General features: G+C 36.4%; 1 protein-coding gene and 1 long non-coding RNA gene across 4 annotated transcripts in view; both read right to left on the bottom strand.

Annotated features, from left to right (window-relative positions):
* The window catches only part of kntc1 (kinetochore associated 1), a 58,806-nt gene extending 50,122 nt beyond the window's left edge, over positions 1-8,684 (bottom strand). For 2 of the 3 annotated variants that reach the window (XM_084415416.1, XM_084415415.1), the window contains exons 1-8: positions 8,332-8,666; positions 7,161-7,281; positions 6,943-7,058; positions 6,463-6,544; positions 6,220-6,332; positions 5,544-5,654; positions 989-1,088; positions 835-887 (exon numbers count right to left, since the gene is read on the bottom strand). In XM_084415416.1, the coding sequence (XP_084271542.1) occupies positions 835-887; positions 989-1,088; positions 5,544-5,654; positions 6,220-6,332; positions 6,463-6,544; positions 6,943-7,058; positions 7,161-7,281; positions 8,332-8,463 (828 nt within the window). In that variant the 5' untranslated portion in view covers positions 8,464-8,666. Of the gene's footprint in view, positions 1-834; positions 888-988; positions 1,089-5,543; positions 5,655-6,219; positions 6,333-6,462; positions 6,545-6,942; positions 7,059-7,160; positions 7,282-8,331 lie in introns of all 3 variants that reach the window. The other variant, XM_084415414.1, reaches the window with a different exon arrangement.
* Positions 8,685-12,642: 3,958 nt separating this feature from the next.
* Positions 12,643-13,887, bottom strand: LOC311293066. The gene is made up of 4 exons (XR_014627880.1): positions 13,760-13,887; positions 13,341-13,444; positions 13,008-13,046; positions 12,643-12,720 (listed from the first exon to the last, which is right to left on the bottom strand). It is a non-coding gene; the product is annotated as an uncharacterized lncRNA (long non-coding RNA).
* Positions 13,888-21,415: the final 7,528 nt, after the last annotated feature.

Below are 21,415 nucleotides of genomic sequence, written 5' to 3'. Positions count from 1 at the left end.
AACACTTCAGTCTTCACTGTATGTAGAGTCTTATCATGCCTTGCTTGAATGCTTAAATTGGCAAGACTGCCAAAATACGTGAAAATGATCAACTTTCGTAACAATATGTAGCCAACTGTGTCATCTGTCCCGAGCATCTTTCACGCTTGACCTGGGCAATCGGGCAGCCCTGAGAACAGTCTGAAATATCACAGGGACGGCAGTGCTTGAAGTGGGTCGGTACTCAATTCTGCATTATGCTGTTCACTAGGGATGGGCACCCAAAGTACCCAGGTAATCGAAAGTGATAGCAATGATCGATTATGAAAATGGTCTGATTGATTATGGTGGCATTTTGGACGAATACCTTGAGATCTGATTGGTTAGCAAATTGTTTGGCTTCCTAAAAACACCACTGTGAATGTAATGTGGACAGTGACATTATATATCTAAATAGAGGCTTGAGTCGACTGCAAGGTCCAGGTAGAAGTCAATGCATATACATTTTTTATTTACATTTCTTCTTCCAGAGGAGAGCATTTCCCAGATCCCCCCCAGCCAGCTCCAACTCACCTGCCTGGTCGTTTATGGTAATCCTGAAGACCTTAGCTGTGTTCAGAATCACTTTCTATACACTCATTCACTATTCCCTACATTAGTCCAATAATATAGTCCCCTTGAAGGAGTGAATGAAATGAGTGAAACAAATTCAGACACAGAGTGCGTCAGAACCGTTTTTGTTTTGTTTTTTGTCAGTATCGCACACCCCTAGTGTCCAAAATATTTTGGGTTTCAGGCAAGAATTTTAATTCGGGTGGATCTCTAGCATCAACATTAGTTTCCAGAAGGCCTTACCTCTTTGTTTAGGACATACATCCAATTATCCACAACTTGAATCTTCTTCACCTCTTGAATAGACAAATAGAACATTTTAATTTATTTACAGCTATGTTACACACTTCATATTTAGTAATAATCAATGTAAACATAGCAAGAACACATTTAGTACCTGACATTAAAGCAGAGTCAAGGAGTTTTGTGAGAGACAGTGATGTCTGCCCATGATGTCTGCCCATGGTCCAAAGTGAAAGAACATTAGCACCATCAGCCTGTCATATAGATACAGGTGAAAATTTTCATTTTAAAAATGATGACTGTATATCAGTCATGGAAAGGGAATGATAATGAAATTTACTTTGAAAATGCATTTTAATTCTCCAATCAATAAATCTAAGGAAGAGTACTTAAAATATCTCCATATCTTTGACAATATCCTTAACAAAGGAGATCTGTTTAACATTTGAACCAGAGAGAATAAAAGGCACAGTCTGTCCATGATTCTTAAAAAAAAGAACAAAGAAATCAACAGGAATCTGTTTTTGTTTTTTTAATGAAACATTAATATGTTTGGTAAAGTCATTTAAAGGTCTTTTAAAACTTATATAGTTTAAGCAATAGATAATTAACTTGTTTAAGCCATCAATTCTTAGTTTTCTTTTTATACTTGATGTACCTAATTCCTTCCCCACCAATTCTTGCCTGCTGTAAAGCCGCTGTCACACTAGACTTTGAGCACGCAAAATTTTACAGACACTGCAAATGCAAAAAGACGTCACTCTGCAGTGTCTTAAAAACATAATTCAACATATAAAAAAAATGTAAAAATATGCGATCTACTTCACTTTACTGCAACACTGCAGATTTAAAGTTTGCGTTCCTTTATGGGCGTTTTCACACCTGGCTTGTTTGGAACTTTTGTTTCGAAACCTGGTGTGTTTTCTCCCTTAGCTTGGTTCATATTATAGGCATTTATGAAAACAGCAATCAGGCTCTGATCCACACCAAAACAATCGCTTGAACGAGGTGGTCTCGGCCTGATTGAAACGAACTCTGGAGCGGTTCGGTTGAGGTGAGAAAGCAATCCAACCCAACGGACCAACGGAACAAGCGGTATCATAATTCCTAACGGGAAATGTGTTATATAAAAAGCAGCAGCGTCTGATTCTTTGAGTGGTTGAAAACCAAAGAGTGGCTCTTCTCCGTGCATTGCAAGAATGCTGTCCCAATGAAGCCTTGATTCCTGCTTTAACTGCATTATAAGTTATATATATATATATATATATATATATATACACACACACACACGTATGTATATATGAAACATATACATATACACACACACACACATACATATATATATATATATATATATATATATATATATATATATATATATATATACACACACATATATATATATATATACATATATATATATACACACACACATATACATATATATACAGTGCTATGCATAAGTTTAGACACCCATACTAAAGTTGACTAAAAAGAGGAATAAAAAATCATCTTTTGGAAACTGAACTTAATGCCTTAATTTAAAAAATTAGGAAAAATCCAACCTTTAAGGACACCAATTTTCTTTGTGAATGAATAATACATCGTAAATAAATAAATGTTCTTCCTTAAAATACAGGGTGCATAAGTTTGGACACCCCTATGTTAAATTCCCATAGAGACAGGCAGATTTTTATTTTTAAAGGCCAGTTACTTCATGGATCCAGGATACTATGCATCCTGATAAAGTTCCCTTGGCCTTTGGAATTAAAATAGCCCCACATCATCACATAGCATTCACCATACCTAGAGATTGGCATGGTTTTATTTCAGTTAGCCTAATAGCTAGTTTGATTTGCATTGAGAGATGATCTTATGGAAAGTACCCCATGCCAATCTCTAGGTATGGTGAAGGCTATGTGATGATGTGGGGCTATTTTAATTCCAAAGGCCAAGGGAACTTTATCAGGATGCATAGTATCCAAATTATTTTATTTTTTTTAATACTTAAAAATAAAAATCTGCCTGCCTCTATGGGAATTTAACATAGGGGTGTCCAAACTTATGCACCCTGTATTTTAAGGAAGAACATTTATTTATTTACGATACATTATTCATTCACAAAGAAAATTGGTGTCCTTAAAGGTTGGATTTTTCCTAATTTTTTAAATTAAGGCATTAAGTTCAATTTCCAAAAGATGATTTTTTATTCCTCTTTTAAGTCAACTTTAGCATGGGTGTCTAAACTTATGCATAGCACTGTATGTGTGTATGTATGTATGTATGTATGTATGTGTATATATATATATATATATGTTTTGTTGAGGTAAATAATCTGCAGCTCTTTAATAACATTAATAACTATGATTGCGGCTGTCATAAATTAGTTCAAGTTCATCTGTGCGTGATTTTGTGCAAAAATAACTTGTAGCAGTATGTTTATTTTGTATAATTATCTGATGTATTTTATATAAGATGCGTTCCATTGAATTAATTAACCTTCTAGCAAAGTGCTTCAGTTTACGGGTGTTCATTCTCTTCAACTTCAGCGCGCGGAGCTCAAACAGCAATGATGTTATTTGAAACAGTAAAATTAGAGATGTATTACTGTAAAGAAAAATTAAAACATTGATGCGTTATTAATAACTAGCACTTGTATTGTTCTCCTATTATTCTTATCAACAATATAGTGATTAAATTCCTTTCCTTATTGTCCATGCGGAGGCGATTCAATTTTATTTATCCATGGCACATGCAATTTGTTTCTTTATATGTAGCCTAAGTTATGTTGTTCAAATAATTGTTTGCATTGTTTAGGTATTTTATTTTTTTGTTAGGTAATACGATTTTTTGGTAACAATTTACAATAAGGTCTTCATTTGTTAATGCATTAATAACATGAACTAACAGAGAGCAATAACCTTTGTTGTTAAAATATTTGTGTTCATGTTAGTGCATTAACTATGTTATACAACTTTGCATCTTAAAAATGTCTTAGAAATCCTGAATAAGAATTGTTCATTCATTGTTGGTTCATGTTAAAGGTGCATTGCGCAAGTCTCTGAGTTTTTGCAGAACTATGCCCCCTTCTGGCGACACGCGAAACTGCAACCAGAGTTGTGCACGCGGTTACGTGGAGTTTGCGTTGGGGTTTGGGATGAACTAGAAGCCGGTCTCTTTGAATCCATCTTCTACTTTTGCAAAAGTCGCTTGAGTTGTCTTCGCTGATGCGGATAATGGCGGCGAATACACAAACCTGCCAGACATAGCCAGGTGAGCGTGAACGCGCATGATGTCACGCCCAGTCGATTCCGACCCGAATCCCTCTTATTTATTTTACTGTACAGGATTATAGAGGCAATCGCAGTGATCATAGAAGGGCTCATTCAGCCCATCAGGCAATTGTTTAAGCATGTATGGGTTAGAAAAACGGGTCTTTTTAACATGAAATGTTGCGCAATGCACCTTTAACTAATGCTAACAAAATGAAACCTTATTGCAAGTGTTACCATTTGTTTTATTATAAAGAAAGTTGGCCATAAGAGTGTAACATTTATTTTAAAAGTTAAGGAATCTTACACTCGGTTCAAACTAGTCTACTGTATTGAATATTTTTGAATAAGTTTTTTGGACAGGCTTTCAAAGTATATAAAAATTTGGATTTAGACTTATCGGACAATATATCGGTTATCGGCGTTCAAATATATATAATTATCGGTATCAACCAACATTTTCATAACTGTTCATCCCTAAAAAAACAGTAACATCTGTAAAAAAAATTAACCACCACCCCATTTTTATATGGTAAAATTGTAATATTCTGACTGTTTGAGTTTTATTAAAATTAACAATTGATTTTCAAAAGTAGCATATATTTAGACCATGTTGACCACAGATTAAAACCATGCATAACACCTTACTACCATGGTAAAATGTAACTGAATGGTTTCTATGGTATTTTTATGAAAAAAACAGTAGACTACAAACATTTATTAAAAATGCACAAATGCTATAGCTTAATCACATTACTCCTTTAATACATCTAATACATCTACATTAAATATATCATAAAATTTGATATGAATATCCCACATTTCTGCCACAATACCATGGTGCAGTTAGTGTTACTACAGTAAATCCATGGCGATTTGTAGATTGAAAAGCCTTCTGACTGCACTGTTTAGTGGTCGCATGACCAAGATTGATCAGCAAGTAAACGCATCTGATCTAGTAAGCTCGCTCTGAGCTGCCGTTTGAACTTTGAGCCGAGTGGATAAATGGGGCATGTGATGCGGTCGGATCCACTTTTGACGCATAAACATTATATCGAAAATTTATCAAACTCTTGTTATCATTTTGAGGAAAATTAATTCACGATAATTATTGTTATTGTTTTATCACCCAGCCCTAGTCACAAGTCTTCAAGTGATACAAATTCACAACTTCTGGATGCAGCAAAATGTGAAACTTCTCTACTTGAGCTTTAGTTTCCCCATCTCCTGCATTCAAATGCGTATAAATGGAAGTCAGTGGAATTAAAATTGTACTGTGATCGCCCCTTAACCCCTGAAATTTATTTCAGAAATCAACTTATGTCATAATTCCACAGAAAATCATTTTGTTGGAAAGCAGGAGGAAAAGAAGCATGAGATTATTTTGGGGAAGGAAGAGAAAATGCAGTTGAGTTTAAGATTTAGAATCAAAGTTACCCCAATCAGAAGGTGGATTGTGCTTCCAAAGCAGACCAGACCTGCTGAGATGCAACCATCTTCATGAATCTCTTCAGTAGAGCAGAAGTTTATTAGAATATCATCTTGGATCTGTAAGGAAAACAAAATAATACATTTTTCTCTTGTTTCCTTTGATTTAGACTGGTCTCATATATCATGAGACAACCATTCCTATGACCAGCTATGATCATTTTAACAGGATAGTTTACCCAAAAATGTAAATTCTATCATTATTTACCCACCCTCCAGTTTTTGAATCCATAAAACGTGTTAATCTTCCATAACACAAAGACATTTTTAATAAAACCTGAGAGATTTGTGTCCCTCCAATGAAAGTCCACTCTACCAAAAATGTCACGCTTCAAAAATGTTCATAACAAATAGTAAAAGTAATACATATGAATGGAGTGGTTTAATCCAAGTCTTCTGAAGAGACACAATCACTTTTAAATGATGAAGATATTTAATTCAGGCTTTTATTCACATGTTTTAACAATGTCTTTACTACCTTTCTGGGCCTTGAAGGGGTGACAGGTTTGAAACAACATGAGAGTGAGTAATTAATGACAGAATTTTCATTTGTGGGTGAACTATCCCTTTAATAAAAGAAATGTGTGAAAAACATTAGAGACATTTGATTAATTGAAACATCTACCTTATTTAAAGCCACTAGATCCATGTTTTCAATCGCGCTCTGTATTTTTCCCAAAGCCACATTCGATGTGTGTAGGAAACCATTGTTAACAATGAAAAACAGATCATACACTCCTAAAACACAAAAGAAAGAAAATGTTTTAATAATTTAACAAGTACAGACTAAGGAAATGCTGTCAGTGGCCACATCTATATATGTAGCATCTTTATTTTACTGCTTACTATACCATTTATATAAACTCACCTTTAGAACCAGGTGTCTCGTGTAGAATTAGGCTCTTAAAGGTTGTCTCATCACCATCAGAGGGGTTTTGTTGGTGCAGAGCCTGGAAAAAAGATTAGTTACCATGAAATCAAATAGCTAGCTAATTCTTTTTTCTTTCTTTTTTTAATCCGTGCACATTTTTTTTTAATTATGTGGCCTTGTAATCTTTTTCTTTAATTCCCCTTCCAGCTTCATCTCTCCTCTGTTGATGTGTTTACTGGTGCGAGGGCAGGAGGACAACCTGTCACTCACATGAGATCACAGCAATAACAAACCACAATGATTCAGTCGATTCCTGATGGACAAAATCAAGTCCCGTCCTACATTTTTTCTTGTTCAAGAAGCCGTTCCACTCGGATGCAAGTCACCATAAGGAAAAACTAATCGCAACTTTCGTTTCAGCTCTGTGATGTTGGAGTCAAACTAGCAATTAATACAATTCCATTTATTGCGGCTTACTTTGGTCAGCACTGTCTTCTTCAGAGGGACATAGATGATGTGCAGACTTCCATTTCTCTCTCCAACCAGAAGAAACTGGCCTTGGGGGCAAGCGGTAACAGCATCTACTACGGAGTCTGAATCACACATGAGAGCAATTAAAGATATAGCTTTTCCTTATTTTGTATACAGTACTGTGGACAGTGAATGTTAACTGTGCATGACAGAGCTTGTGTTACCAAAATACAGGTGAATCAGAACAGTCTGAAAACCAGCATCAAAGACAACCACCGCAGTGTCAGCAACAACAATACAGCAGTTTGGAGAACTGGAGGCATAGACCTTTGGATTAGACAGTACCTGGAGCATAAAAGAAACAATATTTGTTATTATTATCATCATCATTATACAAACTAGCCTATATAGTACAACTCAAATACAGATATAAAGAAAAAAATATAAATTTCAGTGTAAAACAGGCAAGGTATCAATGCAATGCAAAAATGTACAAACTATTACATATACAGTACCGGTCAAAAGTTTGGAAACATTACTATTTTTAATGTTTTTGAAGGCACTCTCTTATGCTCATCAAGCCTGCATTTATTTGATAAAAAATACTGAAAAAACAGTAATATCATGAAAAATTATTACACTTTAAAATAATAGTTTTCTATTTGAATATACTTTAAAATATAATTTATTTCTGTGATGCAAATCTGAATTTTTACTCGAGTCTTCAATGTCACATGATCCTTCAGAAATCATTCTAATATGCTGATTTGATACTCAGTCATTATCAATGTTGGAAACAGCTGTGCAGCTTTATTTATTTTTTGTATACCCTGTGATACTTTTTTTCACGATTCTTTGATGAATAAAAAGTTTCAAAAAAGAACAGCATTTAAAATAGAAATCTTTTGTAACAAAACACTCAAAAGTTTGGGCGATTATTATTATTATTTTTTTTATTTTTTTTCATTCTTTTTGAAAGAAATTAATACTTTTAATAAGCACTTATGTATTAAATGGATAAAAAGTGATAGTAAAGATTATGTTGTTATAAAATATATTTATATATATATTTTTAACGCTGTTCTTTTTAACTTTTTATTCATCAATGAATCCTGAAAAAAAAGTATCACAGGTTCCAAATCACAGCACAAATGTTTCCAACATTGATAATAATAACTGAGTATCAAATCAGCATAAATAGCGCTGAAATAAAGTGACAACTAAAAATGTAAATAGTCATGTTTTCAAACTTTTGACCCGTCCTGTATATTGATGAGATCGTAATACACGATACGTTACGTCAAAACCCAGCTGTCATTACCACTGTTCCAAAGGCATGTCACTAGACAGCACTTTTTGTTATAGCAGTTAGCAACAAAGACAGTTTTTGCTAACCCTTTCGGAGGATGAGATTTTAACCAAGGTATCCACTTGATATAACGCGTTCCCGGACTCTTGTTCAGCATCGCTGTACAGTCGGACTGTGTTAGTGTCCTCGTTCAGCAGAAGTTCGACGTTATTCCACATTCTTGACGCTTGTTAGTGGTGAAATTAACTATCAACCGGCATGACACTTCGAATTAAAAGGCGCAAAATGTCACAGGCGTTTCCAGACGATTTGCCATTTAGTACAATTTCTTAAAAAGACTTCGATAGGATTGCATAAAATCTTTACATCAGCAAGTGAAAGCAAACTCCGCCATGAACGTTGAAATTTGGCGCCGATGTCTTCTTCGTCTTCTTTTTCCTCTTCTTCTACTATGTTTTACGGCGGTTGTCAAGCTATTGGTACATTTTCGCCATCTACTGGGCTGGAGTGTGACGCGTTGACGTGTGAAAGTACCATAGACAGTATAAAGTACTGGGAAAGAAATAGTCTAACAGAATCTTTATTCTTCTGTTACACAAATGTAGGCTATTTCTTTAAAATAGTTGATATGCTATACAAGAATATTAATTGATATCAAGAGGTTTTACTTCTTCTCTGTGCTGGATTCTTTCTATTTCAAATTCTCATTCTTGTTATAATTACCAGAATCATGCTTTCCTATTACATAAAATGATCTATTGAGAGCAGAGTATCCATTTCTTTGCAGAGATATTATTATGTCAGTTATTCTACACTACCATAAATAGTGCTGGCCTGGGTAGATTACTTACAAATTTAAATCAGTTACTGATTCCAAATGACATGCATGACACAAATTGTAGTTTAAGTAATGTAATCGATTTTTCATAATGTATTCTGACTTCTTTTTGATTACTTTTTGATTACTTTTGACGTAACTTGTTTATCACATTGATTTCAATAGGGTAATCTTGTATATTGATATAAAAATACAAAGATTGGGATTCCTGGTGGAACTGGGTTCTTGAGTTTAATGAAAAGCTATTAAGCAGACTAATTAAATCATAAAAATTAAAAATTAAACTTTAACTGCCCCACCAAGAAAGGGCATATGTCCTTATGTCGCTAGTTACCACACTCAATGTTTTTTTTGTTTTTTTTTAGCACATCCCATCATTTTTTAAATATCGGCCTCTACCAAATGGTTGATATGTCACTTAATGGTAAAAGTACCGGAATTCATACACATACTATGGAAATCAGAAAATATGAACTATAATACTCATTTATTTTAAAACATAATCAAGATATTCTTTATTTCTTTATTAATCTTTATTATAATTATTTATTTATTGAAGTACACTGTAAAAAAATCTTTTGTTGACTTAACTCATTATTTTTTGTTATCTTTTTGCATGGATTTTTTTGAGTTTTACTAACTTATTTATAAAAGTGTACCTGACAAATTTGGATAAGTTTACCTGACAAGTTATAAAGTACAATGAACTGATTTAATTTAGTTAAGTAAACTTCGAATTTAAGTTCAGTCAACTAAAGCTAAGTTTTCTAAACTACACCCAATAAGTTCAGTCAACTAAAGTTAAGTTTTCTAAACTACACCCAATAAGTTCAGCAAACTAAAGATTAGTTTTCTAAACTACACCCAATAAGTTCAGCCAACTAAAGTGGTGTTTTAAAAACTGCAGCAGTACCAAATAATGAATTACTACTAGAACATTAATTTGTAAAATACATTTGATTTAAAAAAATATGTAAAATTGACGATCACTGATACAATTTACAATAAGTTAATTAGTTAAGTCACCTTTATTTATATAGCACTTTTTACAATACAGATTGTATCAAAGCAGCACAGTGATAACATGAAAATAATACAACAAAGTTTGTTTCTAGGAGAAAATTGTGTCATCTTTCACCTTAAGTAAGGCAAATCAATAATATTGTTGAATATTAAATGTCCCTAACTAAGCAAGCCAAAAGCCAAGGCAACAGTGGCAAGGAACCAAAACTCCATCAGGTGACAGAATGGAGAAAAAAAACCTTGGGAGAACCCAGGCTCAGTCACTCAGTTCACCTCTGGGCAAAGAACGAACAGTGTATGATTATGATTCAGGCAGCATTACAGGTCAGAAGTCAGATTGGATCAGAACATTCAGAATATTATCCAGTTTCATCTGACTGGAAGTCGGAGTCACGCCGGTATGGAGACGAGTTTGTTGAGGATCAGTGCTGATGGCTGTAGTGTCGATGAGGCCTTCACAGGGCTGATGAGGCTGGCACTTCAGGGATGCGTTGTGGACGTGTCCAGGCGCAGGTCCACCACCTGATCTGGATACGGCCCGGATCCGGCTGACTTCAGTAAACCTTGGAATAAACAAAAAGACTAACATTAGCGTAGATGCCATTCTTCTTATGATGTAACAAGTACATCAGGTGTTATATACAATTCAATTTTTTTTTGCAATGAACTGCAATGAAATTGCAGAAAACAACCTTGTGAAAAGGTGTTTTACACCTGTCTCAATGCATGTCTTGTGGATTAATCTGTTACATTAAACAAGATCAACCCACAGCATTCAATATAGAAACATCCTTTGTTCCAAAAGATACCGTTTAAACATTGTTTAACACATTAAAGACCTATGAATTGGCTTAAATGCCATTTTAATATCAACTAAGTTACCAATTATTTATGCTCTCAAGCTTCAACAAATTCATCACTCTAAAATGCCACTCCCACAACATACCAACACATGAAACATCCTGTTCACAACATTCCTTTCAAAAAGAAACTATGAAAAGCATTAAAGGTGTTGTTCCAACCCTGTAAGACTTTCGTTCATCTTCGGAACACAAATTAAGATATTTTTGATGAAATCTGAGAGCTGGCTCACTCCTTCATAGACTGCTGGGTAATCGATATCTGCCAGCCCAGAAAAAATTGTAAAAACATTGTTACAATAGTCCAAGTGACTACAGTGCTGCCCTACAAAGGCAAAAGACCTTAAGTCGCTAGAGTGTGGAACTGAGAAAAATGACTTTAAAGATTTGTAGTTGTCCCGCCAAATTAATTATAGGTAGGACACTGGAAATCTGGCAAATAGATGTTTTAGTAATGGAAATTATATACATAAAAAAATCTTGAGCTCAAACTTGACTTTTGACCACTATTTTAAAGTTACTTTACTCTGCCTTTGTATTGTCAGCAAAAAGTGAGAAGTCATGCCAAGGCAAAAGGCAGTAACTTCCACATTATCAATATTTAGTTGCTGATCACCATTAACAAAATCATTATAGTACACACCTGTATAAAATCTAGTGATCATGGCATTTATTTTGTATGATTTACAATTATTTATAGCCATCTACTTATTGCTATCCTGTGCTTTGGTTGCATTCTGATGGCATTATTAATGACATGACAAAATACCTCCTATTAGTCCAGCGTTGACTCGACCGCGTTTAGGGCGGGGCTGAAGGCGAAGTTTTGGCACTCTGCCAGCTAGTTTGGCGAGCTTTAATTCTTGGTTGTATTCATCTGATACGGCAATGTGTAACGTTTTTCTGTCAACTCTGCATAATCCTTCGCGATCGATATCGCACGTTTGTCGATGGAGCAGACAAATGTTCTGACCGCTCTGAGGACATCAGAAGTTAGAGCGACTGATGGCAGCTGTACAAAGTACACAGGCTACACCGTAATTTTAATTTTAATGGACATTAAAACAAAGGCAGATAACCGTACAATCTGGTAGGTAGCATTATTTGATTGAACACCGGCACAGTAACTTCATATTGACGCGCGGCTAAACAAAGGCAGAACACCGCAACTCGTAATTTGAGCGTTCCAAAACAAAGCCAAAGAGCGGTAATTGATGTTACGGTGTTCTGCCTTGGTTTCTCATGGGCTTTTGGAAGTTACTGTTAAGACAAATCATTATTTTCTCGAAAAAAAAAACGGAATTGATTCAAGATACTTATCCACATGATAAAGAAGGTCTTGAATGTGCCAAAAATATAAATAACTCATTTTCGACCAAAAACGAAGTTACGGTCTTTTGCCTTTGCACGGCAGAGTGGCTCAACCTTAAGTTTATCAAGTAACGAGAATACTTCGTAAAAAAAAGAAAAGAAAAAATACTTTTTTCAACTATTCTTTTTCTTCTGTGTGGGCCTCAAAATGAGTTCACGAGAGCGCCACAACCATTTCCAATATCAATAAAAACAGTAACATTTAAAAGTACAGATATAATAAGTTACTTATTTTACACACATCAATTCAAATTGATAGTTTATTTTAATGATTGCCAAAGATTGCAGTGAAAACTCACCTGTATCTGGTGCTCTGCAACTTATGTAGTGACTGAGGTAATAAATCCGGTTGGTGAACAAGCTTTTAGTCAACTTGACGGAACCTGTGAGTCAACACGAGGAAATACAATGAGCGAATCGTCTATGTGCAAAACACTCTGATTTGAAATACACTCAATAATCTTAAATTTGTGACAATATCATGACTAATTCACCCTATTATCAAGATTTCTTAAAACATGAACATAAGCGTGATGACATGGCGCAAGATCCAAACTACGAATAGAAATAATGAAAACATTCAAACCACAGACGTATTAATTGTACATCACCCATATCGATTCAATATGACATTTACTTTTGTAATTCCAAGATTGTGGTCAAAACGTACGTATATCTGGCGCTCTGCAACTGAGTTGAATTGAAGTGACTGAGGTAAAAAAGAAAGAAAAAAAGACTCATATTAGCTTGTGCAAAAATGGCATTATATGACCCCTTTAAATTTGTGACAACATTGTGAATAATTCACCCTATTATCAAGATTTCTTAAAACATGAACAAAAGCGCATTGAAATGGCGCGAGGCAAAATCCAAACACTGAATAGTAATAATGAAAACCGTGACATTTCAAACCACAGACGTATTACTTGCTATTTATATCACCCATAACGATTCAATTTGACAGTAACTTTTTTTTAATTCAAAGATTGTGGTGAAGACTTACCTATATCTGGTAGAGCTCTGCAACTGAGATGAAACTGAGGTAAAAGAAAAAATCCTGTTTGGTCCGGTTGGTGAACAAGCAGCTTTTAATCAACTTGACTGAAGCTTGAACACAAGGAAGTAAAAAAATCAGTGAATCGTCTATGTGCTCAAATCCATCCATGATGGATTGAATCTGACCATGAATAAAAACTGCTAGACAATTTTAATTAATCTGTGCTCATAATTGTAAATAACAGGTTAGAGTGATATAATAATAAAAATGTAACAATACAAAGCAATTTTGTTAGTTGGACAGCAACAAGAATGGAAATAAAGCAAGTCAAAGTGCTTTCTTGCCGTTTCATTAACTAAATAAAATACAAGATAACTTGGGAAACTAAATGGTATTCAAACAAAAACTATTTTTGTGTGTGTTACCTGATGAATGACTCTGTTCTTTGAAGAGCAGCAGTATTTGAGAAGAATGGCAGCATTTACCAACTGGCCTGAAAACAATCATATATATAACTTGCACAGTACATTACATCATAATAAAACTAAGTACATGGTAGATTTCTACACTTACTAGAACATTAAAACAAACAAATGGAGTGATACACTGCACTTTAACAAATATGATATATTTTTAAGTACATAGCTAAAACCTTTTGGGCCTTGTCTGCCTCACATCAATCAAAAGTCAGCTTCCTTCAGTGCTGTTTCTGAAGCCTCTGAGGACAGTTGAGAAGAAAGTGTCTACTAATTTGTCAAAGGAGAATACGTTAACAACTCAAGCACACTAGCTAATTAATTAACAGTTAATTAATTAATAAACGTGAATATTTAACTAATGACTAACTTAGAAATGTGTGTAGTTACAGTTGCAGATGCTAAGTTAAGTAACATCAGTTAGCAGTTAACGTACCTAACTAAGTTAGACTAACTAAGATAGCTAGACTTATTTTACAACATAAACACACTCAATTTAAATCAACACCAAATCTTATGTTTTGGTAAATACTTTATTTAAAAAGGTTTCATGAATTTGCACTTACCCTCGTCTGATATAGGCTAAACGTCTGAAACACTGGACGATGTCAGCGTACGCAGTAACGAAGGCAGTGGGCTATAAAATACGGTTCAGATAAAATATGGCATTGAAAAACTTTGCCGTTGTTTTATGGTAAACATGTTATTTACAATGATTTTATGAATTCAAACTTACCTTCGTCTGATGTAAATCTCACAGAAAATACCGGACGTTATCAGCGCGCAAGATTTGAATGGAGCAGGAGCGGGAATTAACGGCTCGAAAACAATGTCGGTCTAGAAAATACAGTAAAAAATAAAAACGTTAGAACATTGAACAAATGTTGTCGTTATGTTCTGGCAAACATGTTATTTAAAATAGTTTTATGAATTCACACTTACCATTCGTTTTCTCAGAAAATACCGGACGCTCTCTGCGGCTGCGCGCGCAAGAACTGCAGTGAGTCAGCGGGGGAGGGGGAGAAGAGGCTCGAGAGTCGGTTCAAAAAAAGATTCCATTTACAGCCTGCGTCAGTCTTGTGTTTATATATACTGTCTATGGTCTTGTGTGATTCAGTTCCAAATGCGAAGCCTGAAACGGGCCGGCTCCGTTTTAACCCCGAAATTACTGTTTTTATGCAGTGTCAGTGCCTCTGGCCTGCTGCCTGCATCAGCAAATTCACGATTAACAAAAAAACTACTGCCTTGTGCATCGACCAATCAGCGTGTTGTCAAGGCAGAATTTCAGGCACAATCATATTAAACAGACACATAGGGAATCATTTAAATTACTTGACATTTTGAGTGCATAACACTTAAAATCTTAATCTGAAAGATTTTTGCTGCCAGATGAGTACATTAAAATCAAATGTTTAATTTTTGATGCAAAAACTTGTAAGTAATGTTAAGTTATGACAACTTGATTTCTTTATTAATGACAACATTGGGGTTTACAGTGTAATGTTTTTAATGTACACACTAATAAAATTGAAGTTTAGGTTTTTATGCAGTCTACCAGACAGCAAGATATATAGATAAATTAAGTTTAGTTTACTAAGTTTAGTTTACAAATTTACTTCTAATAAAGCATTAGAGTATAATTGAAGTAAAACCAGCAGAAAATTTAGTGCAGTTGTTTCAACTTACATTTATAAGTTAAAATAACAATTATACTTGTTAATTCAACAGAAAATCTAGTGCAGTTGTTTAAACATACATTTTTGAGTTAAAGTAACAATTTAAGTCGTTCATTCAACTTTCAGTCTAGTTGAGGACAAGAAAACTTAAAAAAATTTGTTGTCTGGACAATCTAGTTATCTCTACTCACAAAAATAAGTTGAAATAACTAAATTGCAAAAATATTTTTTACAGTGTATGCAATTAAATATTTCAGGTTTTCATTTTAACACAGGAAATTATATGTGTTTTCTTGTTTTTTAACAATAAACAACAATAAATAACACAAATAACTAAAAGTAACAAAACCAAAGACATTACATTCTTTCTGCATTCAAAAAAAAAGAAGAAAAAGATAAAGAAAAAAAAGAAAAAGATAGTAGTATAATGGCATTTTAGGCTTTTATGTTTCAAGAAACACACCGTCAAGTGTGGTAGTACAACAGGATTTTTTTTTTTTTTTGCCCATCAAGGTGGTCTACGCTCCCCTCGCAACTCGCCGGCCATCTCCTCCTGTGGAGTCAGAAGCATCTGAGGTCGCTTCGTGCCACTTATATCCCCAGCCTGCTCAATCGTGCTGCCGACGAGCTCACACAACAGCCTGTGCCCAGGGAGAGTGGAGACTCCAACCCCAGGCGGTCCAGTTGATCTGAGACCACTTCGGGGCCGCACAGATAGATCTGTTTGCCTCTCCAGACTTGTCCCACTGCCAGTTGTTTTACTCCCTGACCGAGGGGACCCTCGGCACGGATGCATTGGCACACAGCTGGCCCCGGGGCCTCCGCAAGTATGCGTTTCCCCCAGTGAGCCTTCTTGCACAGACACTAGTTTTACTAGTTGCCCCTTATTGGCCCAACCGGACCTGGTTCCCCGAACTGATGCTCCTCTCGACAGCCCCTCCCTGGCCAATTCCTCTCAGGGAGGACCTCCTCTCTCAAAGACGGGGCACCGTATGGCACCCGTGTCCAGACCCCTGGAAACTCCATGTCTGGTCCCTGGACAGGACGCGGAGGTTCTCTACCACAAGCTGTCGTAGACACCATCACTTCTGCGAGAGCACCCTCTACGAGGCATGCTTATGCCCTGAAGTGGAACCTGTTCGTTGAGTGGTGTTCTTCTCTCCGAGAAGCCCCCCAAAGATGTTCGATCGGTACTGTGCTTTCCTTCCTGCAAGAGGTGCTGGAGCGAGGGCTGTCTCCCTCCACCCTCAAAGTGTATGTTGCCTCTATTGCCGCACATCACGATGCAGTTGATGGGTGATCCGTGGGAAAGCACGGCCGGATCGTCAGGTTCCTGAGGGGCGCGAGGAGACTGAATCCGCCTCGCGGATATGGAAGTATGTGGAAGTAAGGAAGAATGTGTCAATGGAAGTTTGCGCCCATCTCTAACCCCTCCGAGAGATACATTTGCCTCGGCAGCAGCGTGGCCAGAACGCAAACCTGAACACTTTCCTCGAAAAGTGGCAGGCGGGAGTGAAGCGGAGAGCGGCAGCCTCTCACAATGCTCACTCACAGTCCCCTCGAAGGCTGACAGAGCATGATCCTCTCCCAAACATCACACAAGTCGTGTGCATCCCCACCCGTTAGGAAGCGCATGCAGGCAGTGAGAAGCACACTGTTTTCATGTTTGGTTCGCCATAATAAGTGTGATTTTGTATACATAGCACTTGCTGAGGTACAGAAGCTGACGCCGGTCATTTCGGATGTGCTTTTATCCTTTCCTAGTCGTGACGTCACCCGCCCGTGACATTCTGTCTTGCCATTGGACTAGTTGACACTCATGCTTTAGACACAATCACGCAGATGCAATCCCAAAGCGTCATCGACGCAGCGACGACGCTTTCGAGTTCCCTCGAAAGGGAACTTTCTTTTTTAAAGTAAGCAAGCAATTAGCCTATTTCCAAAACCTATAATAATATCTTTCCAAACACATTACACTCATTTTGTAGAAGAATGAATCAAAAAGGATAATTTTCACATGCAATAAATATAATTTACAAACCTGAAAAATTCAGAAAGGAAATATATCAGATGTTTTCAATAAGATAAGAAAAATCTGATTGTTCATGCCTCCTGGAACTAGACCTTGGATGTTTTGAGTTTTTTGTTGTTGTCATTATTATTAGTAGTTGTAGTATTTTGAAAGAATTTCAAACATCTATAAGAATCAGCAGGTTCTCGATGGTGGAAGTTGAAATTCAGAGAACTCAGAGGTGCAAATCTATAAAAGAGCATTCACACACACACAGAGAGAGAGCGAGAGAGAGAGAGAGAGAAGGATTGTGATTTTGTTGCTGATAAAGACAATCAAGCACAGTGCGAACGTGTTGAACAGCAGATGGCGGCAATGCACATCACTTCAGAAATTAAGGTAAAAGAGACAGTGAATCTTGCGTCCAAAAAAGGGGGTAGAGATCAGATAATGTGAATGCAACATAGTGAAAGGAGAGCAGATTCAGATAAACCATACCAGCATAAAATAGCCACTGTTCTGACTGGCACTAAAGGAGCAGAGAACATTTCAAATGACATCATTATCCATGCACCTGACAAAGAGTCTCACGATAAACTAATGCAGTATGGCCTACTAAAGAGACTGGGAATCTGCGGTTTGACAGAGTGCGGAAAAATGCCAGTTTAACATGGATAAGTTGGGTGTTTATTGTCACAGAAAGGCATGGACCTAACGGAAGAGAGATTGAGAACCATGGGAACCATATAAAACCACTTTGAGATTACTTTATTCGGTCACTTAAAATAGAAATAACCCATTTTTGAAGTTATGTGTGAACAAATTATGTTTGTGTTACTTAATGTGGAAGTGTTGTACATTATTAAATAATGTAAATCAAGGACAGGTTTTTAGTTTATGGTCTTTATAATAAATCATCTTTTTAGTGAATGTGATTTTTTGTTTTTGGGAAAATAAATACCGGTATTATAAACTTCATCAGGTGACAGAAATAAAGAAGAAAAAAACTTGGGAGAAACCAGGCTCAGAAGGGGGATCAGTCCTCCTCTGGCCAAAGCGTATCTGGCATGGTGCGCATTCATAACTGCGTTAATCCATCCCTGGCGACGATATATAGCATTTTCCTATGGTTTAAACAAAAATACCACAGTAAAAACAACTGTACTAATAATAGTAAACAGTAATAAAATAAGAGCAAATAAATTAGCAATAGCACAAATAAATAAAAAATTGAACAAAGTTCAGATACAGAAAGTATAATCAAATGTAAAATAACACTGCATTCTTTTTATAAATAAAATATAGATTAATCATTAATTGAAGATACAAAAGTTATAAAGTGATTTTCTTTTTCTTTGTTCTTTGATTAACGTTAATGACAGACTGCAGCAGGTTTATTAGGCTGCTCTCACTTTAAGACCCAATGCAGGATCCAACATAGGCCTACTGTTAGGGGATGCACCTACAGTTACAGTAGTATGAATATACTAATATAGTCATAATTTAGTCACATAATGTTCAAAAGGGACCATCAAAATAAAGTGTTACCGGATATTTTGACATCATTTTGTGTGTATTTGTGCATTCAAGGGCAAGAAGACATGTACGAGAACTCATTCAAAATTGTGCACTATATGAGTATAGGTGTCTACAAGACAAATTGAGATCTCTTTTTTGTCTTCTTGCTCTTGAAAATGGTTTGAAATCTCATTAAAATTTGCACACAGGAATCGATAAGCAGAATCGAGCTTTTATTTTATTACAAGTATCTGATTCCTGACCTTATGTATCCAATTCCAGAATTGTAATCGAAAGTGGGGCCCGTCATAAGTGGGTCATAAGTAGGGGCCAGTCATAAGATGGTGGGGGAGACTGCCGGACAGACCAGGGAAACCCAGAGAGATTGTTAGGGGGAACTGGGAAAGTTTGGATAAAAAAAAAAAGTGTAACCGGGTGGTAAATACCCTTAAAGGCCCACTTAAGTGCCTTGAAACGTGCAGCTTTGTATGATGCTTTGACGTAATTTCCACTGAAACAGGAAGCTAAGGCGGGACATATTGAATGGCCCCTCCGCCTTTTCAAATAGCCAATAGAATTTAGTTTACCTTACAGACTGCAATTTCATACTTGACAGCACCATCATCATGGAAGCGAATCCGAGCGCTGATACGTTGGATTCAATAGTAACGTAAGAGGTGTGAATAAATTCTAGCCATTTCATTCTGAAAACGGAATAAAACTCGAACGTTTGAGCAACCGAACACACATCTCCAACCCATATTGCTCCATCACGTGACAACGGGAGTATACATAGCATATACATCGTTCTTTTGAACCGGTTCTTTTTTTTTGTGAACCGGTGGAATAAATGTTACTCCAGTAACTCCGACAGTTAACTGATGTAACTGATGAGCACGAGCAGCTGACATCGAACATGCATTTACTACCAAACGTACAGTCAGGTACAGCCACGATCGCGTTGGCCAGGTGGTATTTATAGCGAAGGGGGCGGGAAGCTTCAGATTCACGAGTTCACACTTACATATAATTTGAGGGGGTAAAGTTTAATGCGTATTTGGCGTGCTGTCCGGAGGGAGGGCTCCGAGCTCGGAGTTCGGCCCGAACCCAGAGTACTCCCCCCGTATGTAAGTGTTTAGGACTAGAAGCGTGGAGAAGGGGTGGTGGAGGGATGCTGCAAAAACTGTCAATGAAATGAGGTGAGACTGCTGAGTATATATACACCTCTTACCATTGATTGCTGAGTGCTCTCCACCTGTGTTAATTATCTGAACGTGCTCCTCCCGAACCTTGTTAATAAAACATCATTTCTAGAGATCATTTGATTGGACAGAAGATGTGATGAGAAGCTGTCATAAAAGACGTCATAAAAATCCGTGATCCATTTTAGTGGAAGTGAGAGACTGTACATTTTTAATGCTTATATCTCCTAAATGCGAATGTTGTCATTGTTTCGGAACACACAGCTTATTTATAACAAAGACATATTCATCCTAAGAGCTAAACAACTTACATTTTGATTTCAGGGGGCCTTTAAAGTTGGTTTCTCTCCTTGTAAGTTTAAACTGTGATTTAATTGTGATTTAATATGTTCAATTATAAAGTCATCAACTGGTGGCATGTGTGTTGCGTACGATACAATGTGCGCGTGCGCTTTCGCCTCTGCCATTTGGTGAGACATGCAGCGGGCAGTGCGAGAGAGACGCGCACTCTCTGGAAATTGTGGAGAATTTGAGGTCATGGGAAACCGAGGCTTTCTGAAGCATTTGATGCTTTCATCAAATTGTGCCAAAAAAGGTTCGTTACTCGAAGTTTTTAACGCAGTGCGCATTAGTGACATCTGGTGGTCAGACTTGTTTTCTCCACCATATCTAACAAATCACTGCAGAGCAGAAAAAGCATGTGACCAAATAAAGCTTCGGAAGTCAAGTGTGGGATCAATACAGTTCTCATCTAAATGAATTTGTGCCAGTAAGACCACAACTCGTGTCATGTGTAAGCCTGGTCAACGGACTCACATAATTGATCAATAATATAAAATATTATCTATGTGATCATAGTAATTGTAATTGAAAAATATATTTTGGGTGTTCTGTAAAAAAAGAAAAAAAAGAAAGAAGTAAATTATGTTATAGGGAAGTGTAGTGTTAGGCCTAAATCATTTAAACAATGCCTCCTCCATAAACAATGCCTCCTCCATAATCAGCCAATTTTCTTCAAACCAGCTGTCCTGACCTTCCGATACTGCAAGACTTTCGAAGCTTCAAACGTCATCACTCACGTGGTTTTGTCATTTCGATATAAGCAGCATCGGCACAGTGTGTGATACAATAGTGCTTTGAAAACTGTCGGAGCATCAGAGCCCTTGTATCAACCGTCACATCACTAGTAAATACAATG

This window comes from Rutilus rutilus (genome assembly GCF_951802725.1).
Source record: "Rutilus rutilus genome assembly, chromosome: 7".
NCBI classification, from domain to species: domain Eukaryota; kingdom Metazoa; phylum Chordata; class Actinopteri; order Cypriniformes; family Leuciscidae; genus Rutilus; species Rutilus rutilus.
Note: the sequence above shows the minus strand (reverse complement) of the source record. Positions and strands in the feature narration are given on the sequence as shown.